At 40.2% G+C, this 16761-nt stretch overlaps 1 protein-coding gene across 1 annotated transcript in view; it reads left to right on the top strand.

Moving 5' to 3' along the window:
- atrnl1b (attractin-like 1b) overlaps positions 1-11329 on the top strand; it is a 944158-nt gene extending 932829 nt beyond the window's left edge. Inside the window, exon 29 of the mRNA XM_043712811.1 lies at positions 9548-11329. Within this exon, the coding sequence (XP_043568746.1) occupies positions 9548-9672 (125 nt within the window). The 3' untranslated portion in view covers positions 9673-11329. The remainder of the gene's footprint in view (positions 1-9547) is intronic.
- The last annotated feature ends 5432 nt before the right edge of the window (positions 11330-16761 follow it).

The raw sequence follows: 16761 nt of genomic DNA on the forward strand, positions 1-16761 counted from the left end.
ACATGCCAGAGAATTCCTAGAGGCGTGGCACTCCAACCACAACGCCATAAACAAGCACATAGATCTGGATGCCATCTATCAACCCCTCAGAAAACGAACAGGAAATGACATCACCAGGAACCCCATCCAGGAGAAAGATATAAATAGAAAGCAGGAGACAACAGCTTCGCTTCACTTGGAGGTCGCCACTGATGATGTTACCTAGCCAGGTAATGAAACGTCTGGATATCAAACCTACAGCTCAGCGAGCAAACCTACATCCTAAACCTCAACCTGAGCTACAAACCATTATTAAAAGCTTTAAAATGTGAGACATTTTAACACATTCAGAATGATAATATTGACTTGTAACCAAACTTTCTCAAGTAAATAAGAGTTTGATTTTTTTTGTTCTTTTGTGGGATGTGGCCAGTATTTATTGCCCATCCCTATGTGCTCATAAGGAGATGGTAGGGAGCAGCTTTCTTGAACCTTGGCACTCCATTTTTAGATTAGATTAGATTACTTACAGTGTGGAAACAGGCCCTTCGGCCCAACAAGTCCACACCGACCCGCCGAAGCGCAACCCACCCATACCCCTACCTTTACCCCTTTAACCTAACACTACGGGCAATTTAGCATGGCCAATTCACCTGACCCGCACATCTTTGGACTGTGGGAGGAAACCGGAGCACCCGGAGGAAACCCACGCAGACACGGGGAGAATGTGCAAACTCCACACAGTCAGTCGCCTGAGTCGGGAATTGAACCCGGGTCTACAGGCGCTGTGAGGCAGCAGTGCTAACCACTGGGCCACCGTGCCCAGTGTGGGTAGATGCACAATTTTGTTAGAAAAGGAGTTTTAGGATTTTGACCCAGTTACAACTGTTAGGATGGTAAATGCCTTGCAAGGGACCTTTTAGATGATCGTGTATTGAGGTTGGTCTGTGTAGTCTAAGAAATCCTGGTGATATTCTACTGTGCATCTACACTGCTGCTACTGAGTTTTGCTGGTGGAGGGTGTGAATTTTGGATATGGTGCCAATCAAGCAACTACTGTATCCTGAATTGGTATCAAGTGCCTTGAGTGTTGTTGGAGCTGCAGTCATCCAAGCAAGTGGGAAGTATTCCATCATGCTCCCTGATTTGTGCCTTGTTGATGTTAGATAGGCTGGGGAGAGTCAGGAGGTGAATGACTCGCTGCAGGATTCCTAGCGTCTAAACTGTTCTTGTAGCCAATATATTTGTACGGCTAGTATATTTCAGTTTCTGGTCAATGGTAACTCCCCCAGGATGTTGGGGCAATTGAATATCAGGTGAACATCATCTGTCACTTGTGTAGTGCTAATGACAACTGCAACTAGTCAATCCAAGTCTAGGTATTATGTAGGTCTTGAGATTGAGATTTGAATGATATAGATTTGTTAAGGCTCCTCGACATGACACTTGATCAAATGATAAGGGCTGTCATTCTCACCTCACTTGTTTTGAACTAAGGCCATGAGATCAGAAGCAGTGTTCCGCCTGGCACTGTTGGTGACACCTTCCATCACTTTATTGTTGCAATGTAGCAATGATAAATAGTTACTGCTCAGTCAGTTATTTCCTGTTAACCTCCCATAGAGGGAGGATAAGGGAACAGCCTGCATTTATTTAGCATCTCTAACATAGCATCCCAGAGCACTTAACAGCAGATTAAGAGCAAGTTTTAAGGAGTGATGTAAAGGAGTTGGGAGAACTAGAGAGCTTTAGGGAGGAAATTCCACAGCCAGCTTATGCTTTGACAGCTAATGGCACAGTTACCAATAATGGACTAATCGAAACCATGGAAATAAGAATTTAGAGGAAGTCAGATACTGTGAAAGATAAGTATGGAAATAGGAAGTAGTGGAGCAAAATAATGATTTGAAAAAAAATGATGAGTATTTTGAAATCGAGAAATTGTTTAAATAGAAACCAGTATAGATCAGTGAGTATAGTGTGGTGAGTGAACAGGGTGACACATTCACTCAGTGATTAGCTCTGCTGCCTCACTGTGCCAGGCACCCGGGTTCAATTCCACTCTGGGACAGCTGTCTGTCTGGAGTTTACATATTCTCCCCATGTCTGTGTGGGTTTCCTCTGGTTTCTTCCCATAGCCCAAAGATGTGCAGCTTAGGTGGATTGGCCATGCTAAATTGTCCACAGAATGTTGATGAATATGCAGGCTAGGTGGGTTAGCCATTGGAATTGCCGGGTTACAGGGATAGGATGGGAGGGTGATGTTGGTCTGGGTGGGATGCTCTTTAGAGGATCGATGTGCACCCGATGGGCTGAATGTCCTGTTTCCATACTGTAGGGATTCTGTGATGGGATGAGTCAGGACACAGGCAGCAGAGTTTTTTTAATAGCAGATAGTTATTGAAGTTTGAATGTAAGAGATTGGCCAGATTGTTGGACTCGTCATGATAAGAGATAAGAAATAATGGATTGGGGTTTTAACAGGTGATGGTCTGAGGTTGAGGAAAGGTCAGAAAATGTTACAATGATGGAAAAAAAGTGAACTTAATGATGACAAGTACATGGTTGGAAACATGACACCAAGATTATGAACAATAAGGTTTAGCCTCAGTGACTAGGGAGCTGAGGTTGTGGCAAGAACTGACAAATTGGTTTCAGTCTTTCCAATGTGGAGCTGGAGAAAATTACTGCTCATTCAAGACCAGATTTTGAAGAAGCAGTATGATAATTGAGAGACAATGAAGAGATCAAGAGAGGAGGAGTGGTGACTAGAGTCAGCTGCTGTCTGCAGTCTTGTGGAAACTGACCATGTGTTTTCCATACATCTGTACTAGAGGTACAGATGTATGTTATGAGTCAAAGGACCACAGGATAAGTCCTTGTGGAACATCAGAAATAACAGTATGGGAGCAGGAAAAGAAGCCTGGCAGGGGATTCTCTGGCAATAATAACATAGATGATGGTGGACTGTATAGTGCCACAAAGCTGAACAATGGTGGAGAAGTGTGTTACCTAGCCAAGCACTATTAGATTAGATTCCCTACAATGTGGAAACAGGCCCTTCGGCCCAACAAGTCCACACTGACCCTCCCTACAGCAACCCACCCATTCCCCTACATTTACCCATGACTAGTCCACCTAACACTAAGGACGATTTAGCATGGCCAATTCACCTGACCTGCACATCTTTGGGCTGTGGGAGGAAACCGGAGCACCCGGAGGAAACCCACGCAGACAAGGGGAGAACGTGCAAACTCCACACAGACAGTTGCCTGAGCTGGGAATCGAACCCGGGTCCCTGTCGCTGTGAGGCAGCAGTGCTAACCACTGTGCCGCCCCTGTCTGCTGACCTACCAGAGAAAAACAGTAAAGGTAGAACCATGTCAAAGATTACGTAAATTGAGAACTAGAGGGATAGTTTGCTTTATCTTGGACACGATGAATCAGATGTATTTGTAATTTTGGTAAGATCTGTTTGAGAACTATTAGGAGATAGAAACCTGATTGTAAAGTTTCAGGCATGAAGTTCTGGTAAAGATGGGCACCGCAACAACACGTTTAAGGGCTTTGAGGAGGAAACAGGGATGGGAGATCAGATAGTAGTTTGTAACAACAAAATGTTCAAGTTTGTTGCTTGAGGAGGGGTGATGAAAGAGATTTGAAGGGGAGAAGAATAGCGCATTACAATATAAACTAACATGTGAGCCAGTAAGGTATGTTGGAAAGTGAACAGTTAGTGGGAGTTAGGCTGAGAGAGCAGAAGGGATGGATACTTAGGACCAGGGCAGGTGTGAGTTTTGGAGGACATTAAACCTAATGGGGAAAAAAAGCCCGAAAGGGAAGAAAACAGCAGATCATGTGGTCTGGCTTCCTTCCCTTAATTACACTCTAATAAAGGAATATATTAACAGTACTTTTTTTATTATTAACATCATTCAATTCTCATGAGTTATTTGCATCCTCTCTTTGAATGTCTTCCCATAAGCTAGGACCTGACTTGAAGGTTCCGTGATATCATATAGTGATAGAGTCACACAACATAGAGGCAGGCCCTTTGGCCCACCATGTCTATGCCGACCAACAAACTACACTTGGTCCATACAGTACTATGCCCTGGCATTTTAAATGCTTGTCTAGATGCTTCTTAAATGTTGTGAGAGTACCTGCCTCCATCATGTATCTCATGTAACATGTTCTACATCTTCACCAACCTCTATGGGGGGAGAAGTTTCCTCGTTCCCTTCTAAACCACTTAATTCTCACTTTGAACTTGTGCCCCCAGCCTTGAAAGCATCTACAATGGGGAAAGGATTCTAATGACCTACCTTATCTGCGCCTCTCATAATTTGGTATACCTCAATTCCTGATGAAGGGCTTTTGCCCGCAATGTCGATTTTCCAGCATCTAGGATGCTGCCTGACCTGCTGTGCTTTTCCAACACCACACTGTCGACTCTAATCTCCAGCATCTGCAGTCCTCACTTTCACCTACCTCAATTAGTTCCCCACCTCAGCCTCCTCTGCTCAGGACAAAACAACCCAGTCTCTCCTCATAACTGAGACTTTCCATCTCTGATAACATCTTGGTGAATCTCCTCTGCATCATCTCCTGTACGATTACGTCCATTTGATAGTCAGGGTGCAGGGGAAGGATCCAGAGCTACAGAGTTTTCAATCTGTGGCCTAACCAATATGAAACTGTAACAAGACTTCCTAACTCCCTGTCTAATGAAGGCAAACTTCCTGTACGCTGATCTTTGTATTACCAGAAGTGCTTTACACAATTGACTGAAGATCTGTTTTCAATTATCCTTTTAGCTTAACCAATTACAGCCTTCATTTTCTTTAGTTGTTCCTTTTATTTGAATCTGTGTAGTTGAGTATCAGATATTTGCTTTTTGGAGAAATGTAAGATTACAGTTGGGATTTCAGAAAGGAGCAGTGACCCCACAAACCATCAAGAAAAATACAGACCCTGGAAGCAATAATCCTGTTCAATGTGGTTCAAATTATTGGATTTTAGAACAAACACAGGATGGATGTGCACCAATTTGCATTAATTGTGAAAATTGACCTCAATATCATTATTTACAGTTATGTCATTTCAATCAAGTAAATTTTAACTAGCATCAACAAAAAAGTTTTAAATGTGCCGTTTGCAGGATTTTGACATGTGTAAATTGACTGTCATGTTTGCTGATATGGTGACAGTGAGTGACTATCAAAAAGACTTTATATTGGCTGTGAAATGCTTTATGACATGCTGAGGATGCAAAAGCCACCTTATAAACACAAAAGATAAAATACTGCAGAAACTGGAAAACTGAAATATAACAGAAAATGCCAGAAGTACTTATGAGGTCAGGCAGGGTCATATAAATACATGTCTTTCTTATAAGTACCATTACAGTATAATGTCCTATCTCGATTTATTACTGCAGCACAATGAGTTTTGGAATTTATAACTCTGTGGACAACAATATTCTCTTTCAATTGATTCAGAAGCTGCACATAATATGTTGCAGAAACAAAAAACCTTGGCACCATTGTAAGATGCCTGAAAGAAGTGCATTATTCTAACCCATTTCTATGAGACACATCTGGAGCCATGTCCTTTATCCCTCTTGTGTTTAAATTCCATTCATGTGAGGAAGAGATGTTTCAAAAAGAAAATTCTATATTTTGCTCACCAGACTAATACCTACTAATACTAATACTTTTAGCAATTGTACTTTTCTATGGTAACGAATACGAAAATATCATCAACCGATGCCTGAAATAGCAACACTTTTTTTATTTCATCAAGCCCACCATAAGGAAAATACAATTCTAAATACCTACTGTAAATACCATATTCACAGAAGTAGGGTGTGTATACAATAATTATCTAAAGTTTGATTTATCAGAGTTATTTGGAGCATAGTTTACTGGAAGCTTAATTTGAAACTTGGGTTGCAAAAATAGTAAATACAGATGCCACAGGTTAGTTAGATTTGGTTCTCAGTTTGATTTGTAATTGGTGAAGACTAGTTAGAATAAAGATGGTCTATAATCTGTAGTTCAGACAATTTGAAGGTTTTTAGGTATTAAAACTAGGCTACCTTCAAATGTTAAGAGAGACCTGAAATTCTCTGGAAAAGTAAAGGCTGAGGGGTAACCCAATAATGTTATGTAGACTACCGATTAAGATTACTACCGATGCCACGTGCTCATGATAATTGGAATAACAGGATATACCAAATGATACATGGGTGGGGAAACATTGTAGTAGAGCAGGATTCAGTTTCCTGCGACATTGAGGCTGGCTTTGGAGAGGATGAAACTGAAACAAGGAGTACGGGTTGCTTCTGGACTTCACCAGGGCTAGTGTCCTCTGGGGATATGTGGTGATGTTGTGGGTGAAGAGTTGCTCATGCTGTCAGAGAGATTTTAATCTAGAATGAAAGGGGGATGGGAATCTGATCAGGAAGTCATAGAAGGGGGTAAAAATGGGAGTCAGAAAAAACAAGGACGAGAAACAAATGGACCATAATGCAAAATAAAGTTAGGATAACAAATAAGGGTAAAAACACAATTCTTTTGTCAAGAATTGGTATCTCAATATACAGAACATTTGGCAATGGTTAATATTTAAAGAAAGTATGCATGAATTACAACAATTAGTAATTCCTACGTGGCACAAAAAATGAAATAGAAAATGTGCCTCAAATAAGGTTAGAAAAAGAAATTAGGGAAAGTATTAGATCCAATGAGGAGACATAAAATTGGTAGAAGGAGCAGCAAGACTAAGAATTGGGCACATTTTATAATTCAGGAAAAGAGGACAAAAACTTTGACCAAGAGGGGAAATAGAGTGTGAGACTAAAGCTGGACAGAGCGTAAAACCTAACTGTAAAGCCTTATATAAATGTATGAAGAGAAGAAGGATACTAACGACAAATGGTCAGAAGGTAGGAAATTATAATGCAGAACAAAGAAGTGACAGAAGAACTTGGTTCTGTCTTCACAAAAAGTATCACAAATAACCTCTCAGAAATGTTAGGGAACCCAGGATATGATGAGAGGGAAGAATTCAAGAAAATCGTGTTAATAAAATAATAGTGTTAGGGACATTAATGGGGTTAAAGGCTAACAAATCACCAATCATTATTGCCTGCTGATCTGTATCCCAGAGTACGAAAGGAAGTGGCCCTGGAAATAATGGATGCATTGGATGGTCATCTTCCGAAACTCTATAGACTCTTGAGCAGCTCCTATAGACTGGAGGGTGTCAAATATAATCCTTCAATTTAAAAAGGGAGGAAGAAAATGTCTGTAGTGGAGAAAAATGCTAGAGTCTGTCATAAAAGACTTAAGAGAATATTTTGAAAGCATTATTGAGGAATACACAAAGCAAGCACGGGTTTATGATAGGCAAATAATGTTTAAAGCTACTGGAGTTTTTTCAGGATGTAGCTAGTAGATTAGATAAAGAAGAAACAGTGGATATGGTGTATTTGGATTTTCAGGAGGCTTTTGATAAAGTCCTACACAAGAGGTTAGTGGGCAAAACTAAAGCATACTAGATTGGAAATAGTACACTGGTATGGGTTGAAAATTGGTTGAAAAAGAGGAAACAGGACAGTAGGCAATGACTAGTGGGGTATCAAAACAATCAGTGCTTAGACCTCAGCTATTCATAATATATATATATGACCCAGAGAAGGGAACCAAAGGCAACATTTCAAAGTAATTCAGACAAGTTGAGTGCGTGAACAAACACAGAGTAGACACAGTACAGCATGGCTAAATGTGAATTTATACACTTCAATGTTAAAAAAAGAGATGAAGAGTATTACTTTAATGATGATTTATTCAAAAAATATGGATTTACAAAAGAATCTGGTCTGTTTGTACACCAGTCAATGAAAATAGATAGGCAAATGCAGCAAACAATAAGGAAGGTGAATGCCATATTGGCATTCATAGCAAAATGATTTGAATTCAGAGGTAAAGATGACTTACTGCAGTTATGCAGGATTTTTGTCAGACCACAGATGGAGTATTAGTGCCTAAGAAAAGATATGCTTGTCATAGAGGGAGTGCATGAAAGTTCACCAGGCTGATATGGAAATGGCAGGACTACCCTACGAGGAGAAATTGGTTCAACTGAGCCTATATTCATTGTGTTTAGAAGCAAAAGGATCTGATTAAAACTTATAAAAGTCCAGCAAACTAGAAAGACTTGATGCAGGGAGGATGTTTTCTTTGGTTCATGGGTCTAAAACTAGGAGTTATAATCTTGGGGTATAGGTCAACCAATTTCAGACTGAGGTTAGGAAAAATGTTTTCACTCAAAGGGAGGTGAACCTATTGAATTCTATATGGAAGGCTGTGGAGACCAAGTGACTGAATATATTCAAGAAAAAGATAGATATCTCTTTAGATATTAAAGTCATCAAGGGGTGTGAGGAGAAAGCAGGAATGTGATATTGAGATAGAGGATCAGACATGATCACCTTGAGTGGCAGAGAAGGCTGGAAGATTGAATAACCTATTCTTGCTTTTAGTTTCTATGTTTCGTGTATCTAATTGTAATTTGAAGCAAATAGCATGGCATGTATTTTATACCTGTTTTACTGAAAGTTTTATGAACTTATTGAATATTAAAAAACATTTGTATTGAACACATTGATTTGTATATTTGTATTAGGGAAAAGCTAAGTTAATCAGAGCAACTTCATACAAGTTGACAAAGGCTCTGTGGGATTGATTAGCATATCTAAATAAAGTATAAGTTCAACATTTACTACTTCTTCATGTATATACATGAAAGCCAGCATTCACCCCACATGAGAAAAACTGCAATAAATGTTGGATGAAAGTAATACATGAAGTCTGTTTAATTATCTAATTTGCTTTTCTTTTAAGTAGAACAAATTTTCAGTAACATGTTAAGCAATATTGCATGCAGAAAGGTATTCATGCTACTAATTTTCATGAAATATCCTCTTTCCCACCTGATATTTCCTCACATAATCAATCTCAGCCAACCATTCACTTCAGGACTTAAACTATTTAAAATATAATTATTCTTAAATACTTCAAAGCACTTCAAAATTCAATTAAGTGTTTTCAGATACATATGAAATTCAAACCCTGAAAGAAAGTGGACATTTGTAATGAACATTTGAGGCACTATATTTATATAAAGGCTTCAACTTGCTGTATATTTAAATTTATTTGACCCGTGCTTCTGTGAATCATCGTAACATAGTTAATGAAATTCCTTTAGACCTCAAGTTTTGAGTAATGAATTGTTCTTCATTTAATTGTATTGCTTTGATAACTAGGAACAGTACTGGACTGGAGAACACAATAAATGAATTTCATAAGATGATTTATGTGACATCTTGAAAAATGATCTCTTGTAGTGACCTGATTTAATGGAAATCAAACAGCATTGCCATACCAAAAACACTTTTTCGAAGTTGGAGTGGATAGTCTTTTCACTGTGCAGAAAAACAACCAGTATGTCGTAAAGGCTAATGGAGCTCCAAGTAAATCATTTTTCATTTTTGTTTCTGCAGGTCTTGCCATAGCCAGTGCACTTATAGATATTTCTCAACAAAAACCAAATGAGTGCAAAGAGAAGACCTCAGCAGTTAGAAACAGAAAACAACTCCCTCCAACACATCAAGGAACTTGTGTATAAATTGTATAAAAACTCACTTGTTTATCTTTAATCTTTTTTTCCTTTTGATATGGCTTTATTTATGAAGCCACTCAACAGCCTCAGACTTTGAAGGGGCAACAGCATAAGAATATTAAAACGTGGGCCCTGTCATCTCCATATATAAAGTCAGAGATGGGTCCTGTACCAGTCAATAGGGGTTAGACTTGTCTTCCATGCTGTCATTTTGATTTATTACATTTTCACATCATTAGTCATATTTTTGAAAACGATCATGAAAATAAAATTTAAAATGCTCAATGACCACAGATTTCTTTTCCCTTTTAGGAACATGTTGAAGGCAATTGATTGTGTATGAATAACTATCAGTCTTTTTAAGATTGTCAAAGTATTAATGTAAATATGTTAACGGGAATGAATGTTTTTGATATATGTGGTACTGCAACTTTGGTAACTGTGAAGGGGAGGAGAGAAATGTGTAAATGTGGATACATTTGTAACCATCTCGGAAGTCTGCGGTTATTTTTATTCTACAGTGGACATATGGAATAATACCGCTGTTGGCGGTTTGATTCATGGTTGCTTGCATGTTACAATGGTGCTGGAGCAATAATTAGAAATCAATAGTATGCTAATTATTTGAAAAAAATACAAGTGTTGCAATTTATAATATTCTTGGATTCTGCGTTTACATTTCAGTCTTCGTAAGGAATGCAGAAAATACTTCACTGCTGTCTTGTTGAATCACAGTATAGGAGAGCATTTATAAAAATGTTATTTATTGCAGACATCTAAGGGGAAAACCCCACATAATTACATTTTTTAAAACATAGTATATCCATTTTGTTGTTAGTTTACTGGGACAACTATATATGACAAAAGGAAAGAAAACACATCTTAGCATGGAAAGCAGATTGTGCAGTTCTGTCAGTGGTCATTATGTAAGTAACTTTGATAAACACTTGATTGAAATGATAGATATGTAATGGTGAAGGACACAGGGTAGAAGAATAACTTGAATTCATGCTTTTTTTTGTTTCTTGGGTGGGTTTAGGTGGCTGAGTTTGTCACATAACAATTTAGCTAAACAATAAATTTGAAAGAATATCTGCTTTTTCTAACTGAAATTTGATGTAATTTCTAAAAAAAAAGTGCATCAGGCTAGCATGGGACACTTGATTCAGTAATGTGTCTGACTCCAGTTTTCATATTTGAAGGAAATCTTCTTGTAGACTTACAGTAGACAATGATCTCGGACTTTTCCCTACTATGTATACAGAAGCTGTTCTTTATATGTAACATTTGTGTTGAATTGCACTGATCTATGGGATTTTAGTTCTAACCTATATTGGAAACACATTTCAAGTAATTGTGTATTAAGGAGTATGGAAGCCTCATTTTTTTTGCCTCATATTTCAGAAAAAGGTTCTGTGATTACCATTTTTTACTAATTTGTTTCATTCCATTTGTGTCTTGCTAGGTAATTCATAAAATTGTAAAGTATCACATCTGTAAATACACATCTGACAGGAGCAGTCAAGTGATTGCACAAATAAGTATTTTACACTGAAATATTTAGATTTGTATCATTAAAGAACAGCTCACTTAAATTTTGTGTTTACCTGGACCGATGTAAAACAGTTTTGAAGCTTCAACATAATAAAAAAAACTGAAAGTATTTTTCTTTCAATTTCTTTCTTGTATGTTGGAAAAGTTCTTCACTTGTAATGTTGTGTAGGCTTTCTGATATTGCGTGTGATAGCCCCAGGGGTACTAAAAGAAATAAAGCTGAATGTGTGCATGAAATGACAAAGTAACAATTGCTGGAGAATATGTATCAATGCTTTGTTATTCTTTGAGATTTGATTTAATCATAATTCCTGTGTTTTGTGCTGTCTTTGAATTCATCTTCACTCTTCTAATGGGAAAGTTGAAGAATTTTCTAATGCAGAAAATTCTACCATTTTGCAATGAAAATGGATTCAAACAACCTATATGCAGCATCTAGTTTATTTTTAATTTATAGTGTAAGATGAGGAGCAGGTCAACAGGAACGAAGTGACAATGGCCATAACCAATATTTGTTACACAGATTATAAACCTTTTAACAAGATGTACTGGGTGAAGGTAGGAATAGGGCATGATTGAAGTTTTGGATCATTTGTTAAATAGTAGTCTCAATAGATAAGGATATAGGGAATCCTCTACTTCAAAAGCTGCTAATGGAGTAGAACATATGAATTCAATATTCACAGTTGCACCAGGTAAATACTTGTTCTCACCATTGATTTCTCTTATAATCTTGTGATTTAAAAACACTTTGTAGTTATATACTTTCTTTTTAAAAAATCCATCAATATTTAGTTTTTGTGAGGAATAAACAAGATTACCATATCCTTTAAAAACTGCTGCTTGTTCAAACACTTCACGATTTGTGGTAAAGGTTTTTATGTCACTATGCAGAATCTTCTGTTAGCAGTGAAAGACCCACACTGTCTCTTTTGAGGAACGCCCGCCAGAATATCAGCCAATCAGGCAGTTTCCAGGACACCAGAGGGCCTTACTCTGGAATTAGGCTCCCACCACCACCAAAGGCAGAAGGATATTATTGATCATTAATTAAAGAGGAGACATCACTGAATAGCAGTCTCAACACAGCAAACCACTGGCCAATCAGAGTCCAGTCCCTGCAGTTGGCAATGTTGCAGCGGAGGCCATGGCTGGTTCTGGAAGAGCAACCCTGGAACTCCAGGAGTGAAGTAAGTGATGATTCAGGTAAGGATGTTTCATGAAGTGGTGGTGCAGAGTGATTAGATTAGATTACTTACAGTGTGGAAACAGGCCCTTCAGCCCAACAAGTCCACACCGACCCGCCAAAGCGCAACCCACCCATTCCCCTACACTTACCCCTTTACCTAATACTATGGGCAATTTAGCATGGCCAATTCACCTAACCTGCACATTCTTGGACTGTGGGAGGAAACCGGAGCACCCAGAGGAAACCCACGCAGACACAGGGAGAATATGCAAACTCCACACAGTCAGTCGCCTGACTCGGGAATTGAACCCGGGTCTCTGGTGCTGTGAGGCAGTAGTGCTAACTACTGTGCCACCATGCCACCCAAGGAGAGCTGAATCAAGGGGAGGTGATGGCCCAGTGGTATCACTGGACTCTTCTTACTGGGACCCAGCTAATTATGATTTGGATGAAGGGACTGAATACAATACATGCAAATTTGCAGATGACACTAAGCTGGGTGGCAGTGTGTGCTGTGAGGAGGATATTAAGAGGTGGCAGGGTGACTTGGAAAGACTGGCTGAGTTGGTAAGTACTTGGCAAATGCAATTAAATGTGAGGTTATCCACTTTGGTCGCAAAAATAGGAAGGCAGATTATTATCTGAATGGTGTCAGTTTAGGAAAAGGTGAGGTGCAGTGAGATCTGGATGTCATGGTAGAACAGTCATTGAAGGTTGGCATGCAGGTGCAGCTGGCAATGAGGAAAGTTATTGGCATGCTGTCCTTCACAGCAAGAGGATTTGAAAACAGAATAAAAAGGTCTTGCTGCAGTTATAAAGGGCCTTGGTGAGACCATACCTTGAGTATTGTGTGCAGTTTTGGTCCCCTCATCTGAGGGAGCATGTTCTTGCTATTGAGGGAGTCACAAAGGTTCACCAGACTGACTCGCAAGATAGCACGACTGACATATGAGGAAAGACTAGATGGACTGGGCTTGTACTCACTGGAATTTTAAAAAAATGAGGAGGGGTCTCACAGAAACATATAAAATCCTGCTGGACTGGACAGGCTAGATGTGGGAAGAATGTTTCCGATGTTGACGAAGTTCAGGACTAGGGGTCATAGTCTAAGAATAAGGGGTAAGCCATTCAGGACTGATATGAGGAAGAATTTCTCAACTCAGAGTGTTGGGGACCTGTGGAATTCTCTCCCACAGGGAGCTGTTGGGCCACTTTATTAGATATATTCAAGAGGGAGCTGGATGTGGTCATTGCAGCTGATGGGATCAAGGGGTATGGAGAGAAACTGGTAATGGGATACTGAGATTGCATGATCATCCATGATCATGTTGAATGGTGGTGCAAGCTCAAAGGGCTGAATATGGCCTCTCCTGCACCTATATTTTATATTTCTATATTTCAAATTCTGGGGAAGCAGGTTCAAATCCCACCATAGCAGATGATATAATTTGAACTCAATAAAGAATCAGGAATGAAGAGTCTAATGATGACCATGAAACTATTGCCAATTGTCAGAAAATGCTCAGCTGGTTCACTAATGTCCTTTAGGGAAGGAAGCATTTCATCCTTACCTGGTCTAGCCTACATGTGACTCCAGATCCACAGCAATGTGGTTGATTCTTAACTGCACTCTGGGCAATTCAGGATGACCAATAAATGCTCGCCTAGCCCATGTTGCCTACATCCCATGAATTAGTAAAAAGAAAGGGCAGGATATGGCTCTCAGCAAGGAACCTTCCTGTTTGATGTCCATGAACTCAGTCATGCAGTGAATTCCTTTAATGAAGCTACCCCCTTCCCCTCAACTGATAAGCAGCTACCGCTCTTTTTGTTTAAATCAAGTCTGCCTGCAGCTGCATTAATCCCAGCAACAGCAGGAAGAGACATTAAAGTGATTCTTCATTGGTCACTTAAGGGCCTAACTTGGTTGTATGTTGAACCTTACTGCCCAGGACATAATCCTGGTGCTGGAGGGAGAGTTTGGGTATATGGCCACTTCATCTAATGAATTGCCCTTCTCACCTCCTACATTGATCAAATAGGAAGCAGAAGATTCTGCCAGTTGCCTACAATTGAATGGGCATATGCTACAATTAAAAGAGCTTTTGTTAAGCTTTTTTTAATAGGATTAGATCGATTATGAGCATTTACCTGACCTACTTTTGTTGCAGATCTCCCATCTCAGGTGTTGTTTTGCACTTTCCCACACCTGTCTCCAAGCTCACCTACTTTTTTGACATTCTGAGCCCTAGATTCTATTTCTTGGATGTTCTTTTGAGCTTCCAGCCCTGTGCTTTGACTTCCTGTATGTATCACACCATTTGTATTTTGCTCCACCATGCTCATTCAGCAGAACCTTGTGCTTATTGCAAATTATTATTTGACAGCACTAATCTGCCCATTATCTCTCAGGGATGGCATCAAAGGTGTTAAGTTATGGAACTGGTAATTACATTATCTACAGTATAGTAACAGGCCATTGAGCCCAACTAGTCCACACCAACCCTCCGAAGAGTAACCCACCCAGACCCATTTCCTTCTGAATGATGCACCTAACACTATGGGCAATTTGGCATGGCCAATTCACCTAACCTGCACATCTTTGGACTGTGGGAGGAAACCAGAACACCCAGAGGAAACCCACGCAGACATGGGGAGAATGTGCAAACTCCATACACAGTCACCTGAGGCAGGAATTGAACCCAGGTCCCTGGCGCTGTGAGGCAGCAGTGCTAACCATTGAGCTACAGTGCTGCCCCAAATCAAGAGGCCCAGACCAAGATTCTAGAGGCATCATGTTAAATCCCACCTTGGCAGCTGCAGAATTTAAATTAATAGTAATTAGTTAAATCTGAAATTAAAAGATAGTATCAGTAATGGTAATCATGAAGCTACCTGACATAAAAACCTATCTGGGTAAAAACAATGACTGCAGATGATGGAAACCAGATTCTGGATTAGTGGTGCTGGAAGAGCACAGCAGTTCAGGCAGCATCCAAGGAGCTTTGAAATCGACGTTTCGGGCAAAAGCCCTTCATCAGGAATAAAGGCAGTGAGCCTGAAGCGTGAAGAGATAAGCTAGGGGAGGGTGGGGGTGGGGAGAGAGTAGCATAGAGTACAATGAGTGAGTGGGGGAGGAGATGAAGGTGATAGGAAAGGGAGGAGAGGATGGAGTGGATAGGTGGAAAAGGAGCTAGGCAGGTCGGACAAGTCCGGACAAGTCATGGGGAGAATGCTGAGCTGGAAGTTTGAAACTATGATGAGGTGAGGGAAGGGGAAATGAGGAAGCTGTTGAAGTCCACATTGATGCCCTGGGGTTGAAGTGTTCCGAGGCGGAAGATGAGGCGTTCTTCCTCCAGGCGTCTGGTGGTGAGGGAGCGGCAGTGAAAGAGGCCCAGGACCTCCATGTCTTCGGCAGAGTGGGAGGGGGAGTTGAAATGTTGGGCCACGGGGCGATGTGGTTGATTGGTACGGGTGTCCCAGAGATGTTCCCTAAAGCGCTCTACTAGGAGGCGCCCAGTCTCCCCATTGTAGAGGAGACCGCATCAGGAGCAACGTATACAATAAATGATATTAGTGGAGCCTTCCACATCCATCAAAGTTTTACTTGCAAATACCCACCCTCCCATCCTGGCACTTTCCCCTGCCACCGCAGGAACTGTAAAACCTGCGCCCACACCTCACCTCTATCCAAGGCCCTAAAGGAGCCTTCCACATCCATCAAAGTTTTACTTGTACATCCACAAGGATCAGTACTGGGTCCATTACTTTTCAACATTTATATAAATGATTTCGATGTGAGCATAAGAGATATAGTTAGTAAGTTTGCTGATCACACCAAAATTGGAGGTGTAGTGGACAGTGAAGTAGGTTACCTCAGATTACAGTGGGATTTTGATTAAATGGGCCAATGGGCTGAGAACTGGCAGATGGAGTTTAATTTAGATAAATGTGAGGTGCTCCATTTTGGGAAAGCAAATCTTACCAGGACTTATACACTTAACAGTCAGGTCCTAGGGAGTGCTGCTGAACAAAGAGACCTTGGAGTGCAGGTTCATAGCTCCTTGAAAGTGGAGTCGCAGGCAGATAGGATAATGAAGAAGGCATTTGGTATGCTTTCCTTTATTAGTCAGAGTATTGAGTACAGGAGTTGGGAGGTCATGTTGTGGCTGTACAGGACATTGGTTTGACCACTGTTGGAATATTGCGTGCAATTCTGGTCTCCTTATTGGAAAGATGTTGTGAAACTTAAAAGGGTTCAGAAAAGATTTACGAGGATGTTGCCAGGGTTGGAGGATCTGAGCTGCAGGGAGAGGCTGAACAGGCTGGGGCTGTTTTCTGTGGAGCGTTGG

This window comes from Chiloscyllium plagiosum, chromosome 22, assembly GCF_004010195.1.
Source record: "Chiloscyllium plagiosum isolate BGI_BamShark_2017 chromosome 22, ASM401019v2, whole genome shotgun sequence".
NCBI lineage: Eukaryota > Metazoa > Chordata > Chondrichthyes > Orectolobiformes > Hemiscylliidae > Chiloscyllium > Chiloscyllium plagiosum.